This window comes from Pygoscelis adeliae, unplaced genomic scaffold (genome assembly GCF_000699105.1).
Source record: "Pygoscelis adeliae isolate BGI_AS28 unplaced genomic scaffold, ASM69910v1 Scaffold36, whole genome shotgun sequence".
Classification (NCBI taxonomy): domain Eukaryota; kingdom Metazoa; phylum Chordata; class Aves; order Sphenisciformes; family Spheniscidae; genus Pygoscelis; species Pygoscelis adeliae.
Genome location: NW_008824934.1, coordinates 1,004,000 through 1,015,684, shown reverse-complemented (window position 1 = coordinate 1,015,684; position 11,685 = coordinate 1,004,000). Strand labels below are relative to the sequence as shown.

Below are 11,685 nucleotides of genomic sequence, written 5' to 3'. Positions count from 1 at the left end.
CCCCCACAGCAGGGGGGGTCGGGCAGGGACAGGGCCCCGGGTTGCGGCCTCGTGCCGGGCCGGAGCACCCAGGGGGGGAAGCGCTTGCGAGGCTTTCGCAAACAGGCCGTCTCCTTCCCCCCAGCCATCTCTTCTCTCCCGCTCAACCCTCTGAATCGTGGAGCAGGGCCTGGTTCCAGCAGGCCGCAGAAGGCACGTCGGCCCCTTTTCCCCCGCCCAGCATCCGACGTGCCATTCAAACCAAACAGTTCAAACCGAGCTTGCCCCTGACCTATCAGGTTTGCGCTGATACTGCAGTCACGCTTTGAGATGGAAAGCCAATGGCTTTCAGCTGATAGGAAAGCACTGCATTTCGTTCACCTGCTCAGCACATCGCTAAAATGAGCACAGAACCGTGGCATAACAAGCAGTTCGTTACAGTGAGACACTACATCCCTGTCAACGTGGGGATCACAGAAACCAGCTAGACACCTCTCCCTTACAGGCCCGCAGCTGCATCCAAGGGCAGGTCTCGGCTGCTGCCCAGGACCAGCCACACCTGTCTCTCCCGCTTACCTGGCTGTTGTTTGTCTTTTCTCAGTTGGTACAGAACCCACCACCTTGGCACAGCATGAAAGTGCCTAATCAGCTGGCATGAGGGAGCGATGCTGAAGCCAACCCCAGACTTCAAACAACTTCCTGCTTTTATCCCTGCCTCAGCCAGAACGCTGGTCTTTCACCAGACGCTTTTAGTATTTCAGACCAGAACAAGGGCCTGCCTCAGTTTCAGGTACACCCCACCACGTTAAACCCATCTAGCCCCAAGGAGACAGCAATGGTTAGAGTTTCTTCCTGCAAGGCAGAAGTACAGTTCTCCGGTCAGGGAAGAGAAACCTACGAAGAGAAACCTACATACAGAGAAATTAACTGAAGTAGTTTAGTAAACAGACTATTTGTTTAAACAAGACTTTATTGAAGACATTTTAGAAGTTTATGTACAAAACAACATTCCCACCCCCATATCAGGATGTTAGTCACCCACTGGGACGAAAGCAAGTGCCTGGTGTGTGCTGTCAACCTGGGGACACTCAGAGGTTGCTGAGGAATTTACAGAAGTACCAAATCCACGTAGTTTAGAGCTGGGCAATTTCAGCCTTGGCTCAGTTAGGACTGAAGGAAACCTAAGGACCTTTTCCAGATACATGTCTCCAGCAGACTGAACATACTGGAATCTGACAGCCTACACTGGCCTTACTCTGAGGTCAGGTCATTTACTTCTGCAGAGAGCGAGAGGCCCACTTTGGTTTTAGAAGTGAAGAGGAACCAGCCCCTGGATTTAATTTGCGGTTTTTAATCTGTTTTAGATGGTTCCAGGAGATGATACCCATTACTAAGAGCACAGTAGTATTTGCAGGAAGCCTTAGAACAGAGCAGTAGCAGTACTAAGTAAAAGAGTCAGCCACCTCACTTTCCAAATACACCTAGAGAGAGGCTGGATATCAGACTGGCTATTTCAACTAGCGTGTAAGAAAACCCTAGAGACACAGACATTAGTGGCACGAGTTAAATAGTGGCTGACATGCTGTTTCTGTAGCATACTGTGCACTTCTACCATGGTAGAGTTTCCCCTTGCCAGTCCAGGAAGGAACCATTTTCTTTTTCACCAAGGCGGTCCAGAACGGAGAGAATACCTGGGATAGCCTCTTGCACCTGCATGGGAGCCTAGAGCAAATCAAGCTTAGATTATTACTGGGACTAGCCTACAGAAGAGAATGAAATGCATTTGAGGAGTTACCAAGTGGGATGTATTTTCATGTTTCATAGCGTGCCTCTGCAGCACATGGACGTGTATACTGTACAGTGGGTTCTTGCTCAAGGGTTGGGACAACAAGGGAGTCACACTTTCACATTTTCAGAGATGTCACTTACCATGTTCCCACCCATGTCTGTCTGAAGCCAGCCTGGATGCAAAGAAATACAGAGAATTCCATCCGATTTCAAGTCTGCAGCAAGACACCTGGTGATCATGTTCAGTGCAGTCTACAAGTGTGGAAACCATCTATTAGTGTGCTGGTTTTACAAACCTTGAGCAAGACCTTAAGCCGAGCTAATTAGCACCTCCCCTCCACCATGCTGTCTCCTGACAAATGAAGGGGCAGTAACAGTATCACAGTAACTTATCCGGACTTACTGGGGGCTTCATTCTCAGAGATATCTGCTCAAAAGAGAAGCATTGTGAAAGCTCTATTGCCGTAAGCTTACTGCCCAAAGATGAAACTAAGTTATGATGGAAGATGAAGTAGCATCTGAAACTCCTGAGGAGCTGTGGGGAAAATAATATTGACATAAGGACTCTGTTTTTCTGCAATAATCACTACACAAACATTCAGTTTTTTACTTCTGAACAGGGAAAATAAGCATATTAACAGCTTATGAGTAGGTGGTGTAGGAGAAACTGAATGTCTAATCTTGACTATTTGTACAAACTCAGTCTCTGGATGTGACAAAACTAAAAACTCCACCTCTCACTAACTAGCATTACCACGTACAGGTCAGCACACCTTTTGTTGAGTTTCGTGCCTGCTATCTTGCTTGGAGTGGAGAGGAACACAGCTAATAGGACACACACTTGATGGCATCAGTTCTTCCCTGGATGCCAAGTCCCTCTGAAATGGATCTATGTCAGAGCAGTGATGGAGCATTTGTGAGCCTGTTCTTAAGAAGCTGGCGTGCTTGCTCCAGATGTAGGGTTTTCACAGGTCCCATTTCCACCCACATGAAGAACAAGAACAGTTCCCGTGTCAGCCTATCCGAAGAAGTGCTGCAAACCTCAGATCATCATCTTAAGCTCAGAGTGGTCTTTAACTCACCGGCCTGCCCTCACCCAGTGAGCACAGCCCCGGGAAGCCTACAAACCTTTGCTATCCTGTAGGGGTAGACCTTGAGGAACATCTCATTTGCCTGGACGAGTTGCATGGAGGCAGCAAGAGAGGACATATTGATAATAGCAGCTCTATGGCAGCCCATTCCTGTGCTCAGCTGGGCTGCCTTCCTCAGAAGGGGTAGAAACGCCTGTGAAAACAAGAGTTTGTTTTAATTTGGTCAGCTTGCTCTTGGCCCGTTCAAGGCAAGCCGGACTCTCAGGTTCTGCTCTATGAAGAATTACGGTACAACTCTTTGCCACCAGCACAGAATGGTGATGGCTCCCCAGACAAGCTGACCATAGGGAACCTTTCTGTAACAGCCAGCTGTAAGTAGCAAGGACCTTCAGTCTCTTCTGCCCACCTCCTAGCCCCACCTGTCCACTGAAGTGGGCTCATACCAGATGGATTTAAATAAAGAGAAAGATCCTTGATAGAAAGGATCTCTTGCTGCTCTCTAGGCATGCAGTTTGATATCAGACCTGTATCTGTGCAGTTCCAAGGTGACGAATGCTTGGATTACACGTCCAGCTCACTAGCGGAAAAGCCTCTTATAGTACCGTAGATTAAGCACATTCCTCCCAATTCTTACCTTGGTGACCATCAGCTGGGCAACTGTATTGGTTTCATAAATGGTGAGCATTGTCTCTGCTGTGACTTCTTCCAAGGAAGCAAGCACATTGATGCCAGCGTTGTTAATGAGGCAGTTCAGACCTTTGTCTCCCACAATTTCTTCCACTTCCTTGACTACTTTCTTGATGCTGTTTTCACAGACTACATCTGCACAGAGGAGCCAAGAACAGCCACAGTGAACAGTGTGGTTCAAATGCCGTCTGCCCCTATACAACACATGCTAAACCAAAACTAAGGCATTAGTCTGAATGGGGACATTTAGGCAGCACACAGAGATGCCAATGCACGGAACTCTTTACATAGATTATGTTTCCCCAGTGTTATCTTAAGATGAGGGTGATCGTTTTCAGCTGCTGGAGGTCATGTTCTGGTCACCCAGGAGACCAGTTTCTTAAGATGCACTCACCTGACTGAGTTGAACATACTTCTGTACAAGCCCTTTACTCACCCAGTTGGAGGAGCTTGATATTGCTGTATTGCTTGCTAAGCTGCTGGAGTTCCTAGGAAGAAGAAATTATTTGTGTTATCTTTTATATAAATATATATATAATATATACGTGTGTGTCTATTACGTAAAACAGTTTTGAGATCTGCACTTCCAGAATTGTAACTGCCATTTATTTTCAGAACTGGACTGAAGGCAGCGATACTACTTTGTTTTCCAACCTGCTGAGCAGCTGGCCTGAGAGCAAGATCAACTGCTCCAAGAAACTGGACTCTTCACCTGCTTAGTCGAGATACCGGCACGCTAGATTACAGTGCTCGTTCTCAGTGTGTGCAACTCAAGGGTGTGTTTGCAGTGTAACCAAAGGTCTTCAATCAAGCGGCTACCGTTGCCAGTTCCACAGCAGACCTGGTGCTCAGACTGCATTCCAAGCCAGTAATTCCCCACTTCTGTAAGAGCAGCGTAATTCTCCTGAAGCTCAGCTAGTGCTAGACATCGGTTCAAGGCAACAGGAATGCTTAAGAAAAATCATTTGGATTTACTGTTTGCAGGAAAAGTTTCCTAGTAATTTTCCCATGGAAATCCTGTTTCCCAGCACTCTCATTAGCGTCAATTCTTGTAACCAAAGGTAAAGCACACATGAAATTGGTTACATACACAGCAACTGTCCATGGGAACAACTTTCTCTCTGCTAGGTAGCTATAATTCAGTCATCTGTCTACTACCTCTCAGCAGAAGAATGACTTGGAGAAAATTAGTACTATACTGGTGTTGCTCCTGGACAAAGTGTGTCCAAATTGGATTTATAGGCCAAGCTGGAATACTTAGGTTTCTGTGCCATGTAGCCAAGTGGGAAGTGTGGCCAAGTGTAACAGATGGGTTACATACTCCCAGCCATGTTTAGGCGACTGAGCAACATTCCAGCTCAAGCAAATCCATTTCTTTAGGAGCCCTTTGGGAATAGGGGTCAGGAGGGCTGAGTTTGAAAGAGTGCTTCTTTGCCACTTGGAGACACTTAGGGACTCCATGTCCGCTGTCAAGCTATAATGCATTACATCTTTTATCTCAGTTCATACTCTGCAGGATTCTCTCCAGACTTGTTTAGAAGATTTGTTCTCCCACTGAGGACAATCTACAACTGCAGTTAAGGCTATTAAGGGGAGGGGGAAAGAAGGGGAACAAGTCAGAAGCACAAAACCAGAAGACGTTCCTTCCCTTGCATAGGGCTCAATGGGACAGTTTTCAACAGATTAAAGGCCCAGAACACACTATCTTGTTTATTGATAGTCAGGCATGAAATAGTTCTGCCATGTCAAGGCCTGCAATAATTATATGGCTTTGGACTGTCCACTGGACTTTAGTTTGGCTGTATCACTTACTTGATAATAAACTCCAGAAGTGTTCTGGCTTCTCGAGGTTTGTTCATTTATTTATAGTCAGATTGTTTTACTCTCTGACAGGAACAAGCTACTAACTTTTGCTAAGAGGCCAGAGATGTTTTGTGTAGTGACAGCAACCGAGAGGCTTCTGAAGTGAGTAAGCAAGCAGTATGTTCAATTAAGAACTCAAAACACTGTAGCATTAAGCATTCTCCAGAACATAAACAGCATGAAATTACAATTGCTGCATGCAAATCAGGTTTAAAATTCAATGGTTTTTCCATTTAGTTAATTACTTAGTTAACAAGTGACTCCCACTTCAGTGGTTTAATTTTCTCAGAAGCAGCTTCCAGGCATAAAGCTAACTTAGACAGCTTTGGTCTTCAAGAATGTTACTCCACCTGATATAAATATAAGCTGAAAAATCCAGTTAGGAAACCTAAAAGTTGCAGAAAAGCCTATTCTTTTCCCTACTGTGAGTAGAAGGAACTTGCGGAGAGGAGGACTGAGACAAGTTCATGGCAGCACAATCAGATACAGCCATTTCAATCCACCAGCCATATATGCTGCTTCTCCTCTTCCCGCACCCCAAGTAGTTTTGATCAAAGAGATCAGAAGCCTTCTGTGTCCAGAGAACTCTGAAAATATTACGGGAATGCATGCATATACTAGTTATTGACTCCCCACTGAAGGGATAAGCTTTCCTGAAACTCACTGTGGTCATCTGTCAAATGCCTTGTTCTCCTCCCATTAAAAACAAAACCAACCCCCCCCCCCCCCCAAACAAACAAACAAACAAACCAAGCAACAAAACACGAACCTACACCACCAAAGTTGTCTGCAAGGGTTTTTTGCAGCAGACCTGTGCTCACTTTTTTTGAGCCAACATGCTAGCGCAGAGGCACTGCACCCAGGACAAATAGGTTAAAACCCTGGGAAGACAAGATCTCAGAGCACCGTCTAACAGAGCCCTGCAGCCCATAACGGCGATGCATACATAAGTGAGCTCGTTGGTACTGCTGTTTGAAGTGCAGCTTGTATTTTAATGTCAGTTTACGCAGTTTTGTTTAAAGACGGTAGGTACAGCCAACATATCCCAGGCTAAGTCATTTTTAATTAGTCTACTGTGATAGCCAATTTAAAAAACAAACAAGACAAAAACAACAACAAAAAACAACACAACCCCCTAATACTGTGTTTAGCATAGTAGCTCTAGAAGTGCTCCGCACCTGAATAGTTACCCCTGAGAATAAACTCTTAGGGATTCCAAGAAAAATTTAAACTCTGATTAGCATCTGTTGTTTCCTGCTTGCTGATTTTAATTATGATTAACAAAGAGTCAGCCTACTCCAATTTAAACAAGATCCTCTGGCACTCAAGGCTCCTGATACAGATTCATCAGTACACAGGATATTTATTGCTAGATTTCAACCAGGAATGTTATGTTGTCTTTGTCATTTAGCAAGATTTACTTTGCCTTCTTTATGAAAGCATTATTCACTTCAGTTACAGCTCTTGGAAAGGACCTGGCCACACCAGGCCAGTTGGAAGCAACCAAGCCAAACTAACATAGCCTGTGGGCAGCTTTGTCAGGCAAAGGGTACTTGGGTATCCTTTCACATCATCCTGCTTGTGCTCAGGACAAAGTCAAAGATGTATCATATTTGCCCGTGTCTCTCTGAGACAGGCTATTCAGTATCACAGTGTACAGCCAACTTACTGTCTGATTGTGTAATACCTTACACCAAGCTGCTGCAGACTGCCCCAAATCCACAGTCCTCTCTGACTGCAGAAGAGCCAGACCTTAATGCTGTAGGAAGTGCAAAACACTTCCAGAAAAAAAAAAACCAACACTGCAATAGCCTAAAATTAGAAAGACTTCAAGAATGCCCCGTTTGCCTGATATAACACATCTATCTTGCTAGAGCACTGCTCCAGAGATTGCTCAGCTGCTCTTCCCGATAGCAGACCACATGGCTAAAATATGTAGGAAAGAAAAAACAAAACCAAAACCTGACAAAGACAGTGTGCAGAAGCACTTCAGCGAGAGCTCTGTCTGACAAGGGAACAGACACAGCACTGTTAGTAACACTATCTCCTACTTCAGAGGAAGGGAAACGGCACATTAAGCCCTGGAAGCTTTCCAGAGCCCAGTAGAGGACTCTTGAGCAGCGAGGAACTGAACGCTTTCTTGTTCACCTGGGAACACATTTGGGCTTGTGGGGAGAGCAGGAGGAACAAGAGATGCTCCTGTCCTGAGGCCCCACATTCAGCTCAGCACAGCCTCGCAGAGCCAAGCTGAGTACAGGAAGCAGTGTGAACAGATTTACACCACGGCCATTTGGATCCCTTCAGCTACCTCGCTTCCCCAGAAAGCCATCTCTTCCTTCCATACCTCAGCAAGTCAGATGCAGGGGCTACACCATCGTTAGGTGTAGTCTTAGACTTTAGGTCAGTTTTTTTCCTTTTATGAGGAGGCAGGATGCGGGGAGAAAGAGCAAGAAAGAAAAGCAGGAGGGGGAGGAGAACTACAGATGGGTTCACGAGCCCATACAGGCTGCCTAATAAAAACTGTGGTTTTGTCCATCTGGAGTGCAAAGACAGGACGTCAGGATTATTTTGCAAGAGATTTGTAGCTGCTTCCACTCTCAGTGCTGGAGCAGCCCAAGTAAAGGCAGATCAGAATCAAAGTGTGGCTGAAGGAGTCTAGTATGGTACTTTTCAAGGAGGGGCAGCAGTTATCTAGATGCGCCTGCAGGCCTGCTGCATGTTATCGTGTGATCTAAAGCCCATTTGTTAGGCAAATGTTCTGTGGAGGCCACCTAGGAGCTATTCAGCACAAGAACTCAAGTTATTACAACTTCTGCCAGCACAGACTCACATGCAAAAGCTTGCAGCTGTTCAGCATTATCCCAGGGTTAGCGAGATACAGGAGACGTGCTGCTATCTGTAGTAAGCAGAGGAAAGCAAAGTCAAACTCTTCTCCAGCATCTCTTTCTAAAGTCAGGTCCTGAGGGGCTCTTGTCTGTCCACTGTTTGGAGGACTCCAGAGTACGCAGTCATCTGTGCAACAGCACACACTCTGCTGAGAGATTCTCTGGATAACTCTTGGCTACCGGGGAATTGCTGCTGACTATTGTCCCCAAGATGGGAGCTGGATTTGCCAGTAGCTAAGCATATTTAATCACTTCTCCTCTAAAAACTGAAAGATGATTTTTAAAAGGCTTTTCATTTAAGCTCTTCCCATCCTTTTTTCCCCTCCCTGCATTCTGCAACAGGAAAGTGCTACTCTACCAAACCAGATGAGAGCAGAATTTAAGAGAACTGTCCAAAGTTGCTGTTCTCCAAGTTCATCTTCTAATCCAGGAGAGGAAGGGGGGGACAGTGCACTCATATTAAGCAGGATTTTTCATATGGTCACTTACCACAAAGCAAAGTGGGAGGAAACAAACTTAGACCGCTTGAATCACTGTCAAGAGAAAAAGCAAGCACTGGCAGCTCAGGTGTCCAGAGAAAGAACAAGGCACTCAACTTTACAGCCCAGTCTGCATGGTCAACAAAGAGGACTTAGATGGGCAAAGCCCATTTCATGTGCACTAAGACACGCCTGCAGTGCCAGCCTCTGGAGTGCAGGAACCTGAACTCTGGGTTTTCAAGATTTGACCGGAAAGTCAGTGAAGGCAAAGTTTTCTCTCTGAGAAAGAAAAGGGAAAAAAAAAAAAGAAAATCACTGAACCTTTGCCTTTCCTTACCATAGCACACTCAAACAACATTGCCAAATTGGATCCAAGCTTTGAGATAGTCAGTTGTATATGGTGCTAAGACTCCCATTGCTAGAGGCTCAAGCACGTCTGTGCTTGCCCTCTGCCAGCTAGAAGGACTAGCGGCATGGTGGAAACACACCTCAGAAGGTTAGAAAGCTTTGTGCCAACTTTATGCATTGCAGAGAGGACAGATAATACTAGTGAAACTACTACAATACCTTTAGTAAAGATTTCCCTTCCTTGTGGAGTTTCCAAACCCATCTGTTAGAAATATGCTTTCAGCTGGCTGCAGAGGTTTCTATTGATGTACTGCCAAAGCACAGCACATGGCCTAGAGGTCCTCACAAAGAACAAAAACCCACCCTGATCCACCAAGGACAAACCTTGCCCCCCCCCCAAAAAAAAACCACGCTTAGGATGCACCCCATGTGGCCTGCAGAATCACCACGGGGTTACTGGAATGTGGCTCCTGGCCAGCTTCCTGCCTACATGAGACACGACTGCCAGCAGTCCTTCCAGGTTTCTACCGCTGCAAGGAGTGACCCGGACTCTTCCCGGGCACACTGCACTGCTTGCAGGCTATTTCGTCTTCTTGTGCAGGTTCACCAGCCCTTCCTCTCAAGATTTTTAAGTCCTGGCAATGTGAAAAACTTCACAAGTTGTGTTAAGATCCATCTGTATAATGTTTCCTAGGAAGCTCTTCCTATTGAAGGAACCATTTCGCTGCTCCATGTAATTGATCCAAGATCATTATAGTGAGAAATTACTGCTGAACACAAGGGCCAGTTGGTGAAAAAGAGAACCTCCCTCAGCACCGGCTAAAGCAGCTTTAGAACAAACAACTAAGCAGGCAGATTTCCATCTAACAACAGGTCATATGTCTCTGCTGGTTTCCTGTGCCACTACTGCACCACACTGTTGTGCAATCACTAATAGGAAATACATTTGGAACAAATGCCAGGTCTTGTAACAGGAGTTAAAAGCGAACAGAAGGGTAGTGAATACCTGTTCAGGAGCTCATGTGGTGCAGAAGGGGGGCTGAGGGGGGAAGCTGCAAGAACCAGTCGCTCTGAAAGGCAGCCTGTGCACCAGATTTCAGTCTTGCTGGACTGTTTCTCAGCAATTCAATTCAGAAACACCCTAAATGTGCCTTTGTGCTGGAGAGATTTTTTTGACAACAAGAAACAAAATTAAGACTTTTTCCTTCAGTTTCGTAAGTACCTGTAGAGCAGCACGGTGCTGCTGGAGAACCGAGCGGTCAGACCGCAGGTGTTATCTGGCCAGCCCTTACGACCACCCTTGAAGGGGGAGCCTCGGCACCATCTTCTAAAGTTATTGTGTTTGTGTAGCTAAGCAGTAAACAAAGTTGCTACATTTTGTTTACTGCTAGCATGGTGTGATCACAGTTGCACCAAAAAGAATAAAATCCACCGTAAGGGAACAGACATATAAGCTCTGTTTGCCTCTGCACATGCCAGGGAATTTGCCCTTCTCTAAGGCAGCCTTGTGCCATCCTTGAAATATGGGAGATGCAGAAGTAGGGCTTTTGGTATCAATTCTCCTACCGAATGCCTGCGGCGATACACAGGGGTTTGAGACAGTCACCGAGTTGAGAGCTCGGATTCTTGCAGCTCTGGAGCACTAGAGTTTTCCTAGGAAAGGAAAGAGGGCGATACCTGCGTGTATGGCTGTGCTGCCCTAACAGCATTCTGCCTTACTGAGGAGAGTCAGGATCAGACTAGAGATGCAAGAGGACACTAGTGGCCACAAAGTGAGCAGCCTGATAACCCTCATTATCAATTTGCCTCCCAAAGGTTCGGGAAGTGCCTTTAATTTGTCTGACAGTCATTTATAACAGTCTAGGGATGGGAAAGGAGTCCAAACACATTACTGCTGTGCTGTAGCAGCAGTAATGCTGGCTGAAAGGGGAAAGGGCTGCAAGTGATTCACCAGCAACACGTAACAAAAGCTACTATGTTTGTGGCGAAGGCTCTGGTCCCTGCCCGGCCAAGGCGGACACTAAGAGGAGTGTTCATCATTCATTTGGGCCTTCTCACTTGTTGCAAGTCCAGTGGAGAAAGGGAAGAGCCAGACAGGGCACTGCTCCTCTGGGGACGCAGACACACCATGTAGAAGAGACAAGGCAAGCCGTAACGGGTTTCACTGGGAAGGCTTCTGGGGGATGGGCTACCCCCGCAGGGCTCCGGGTCCGTGCAAAACTGGAGAAGGCCAGGACATACTTATCTCCAGCTGCAAATCCAGCGAGAAGCTCGGGGACTAGAGGAGGCGGCTGGCGGGAGCGCTTGAGATGCTGCAGCTGTCCCGCCCGCCCCGCCGGGGCTGCAGCGTTTCCAGCTCGCCTTTCCTCCTCTCGGGAGCGCACAGAAGTACCCGAACAGCAATATCCCGTGGTCGTTTCACCTCCAGCCTCGGAGACTTTCGCGGCACCGGCTCTATCCGATCCGGCCACCCACCCCGGGCGGGAGCTCAGCCCCCAGCTCCCATCCCACCCCGGGGCACTTGCCGCCGGGACGCCAGCGCTTGGTCGCGGAGATGCTCGACCT

At 46.8% G+C, this 11,685-nt stretch overlaps 1 protein-coding gene across 1 annotated transcript in view; it reads right to left on the bottom strand.

Moving 5' to 3' along the window:
• Positions 1 to 1,504: 1,504 nt before the first annotated feature.
• Positions 1,505 to 11,685, bottom strand: part of LOC103918020 (uncharacterized oxidoreductase C663.09c-like) — a 19,788-nt gene continuing 9,607 nt past the window's right edge. Inside the window, exons 3-7 of the mRNA XM_009325258.1 lie at positions 3,982 to 4,033; positions 3,493 to 3,680; positions 2,896 to 3,051; positions 1,909 to 2,019; positions 1,505 to 1,701 (exon numbers count right to left, since the gene is read on the bottom strand). Of these exons, the coding sequence (XP_009323533.1) occupies positions 1,588 to 1,701; positions 1,909 to 2,019; positions 2,896 to 3,051; positions 3,493 to 3,680; positions 3,982 to 4,033 (621 nt within the window). The 3' untranslated portion in view covers positions 1,505 to 1,587. The remainder of the gene's footprint in view (positions 1,702 to 1,908; positions 2,020 to 2,895; positions 3,052 to 3,492; positions 3,681 to 3,981; positions 4,034 to 11,685) is intronic.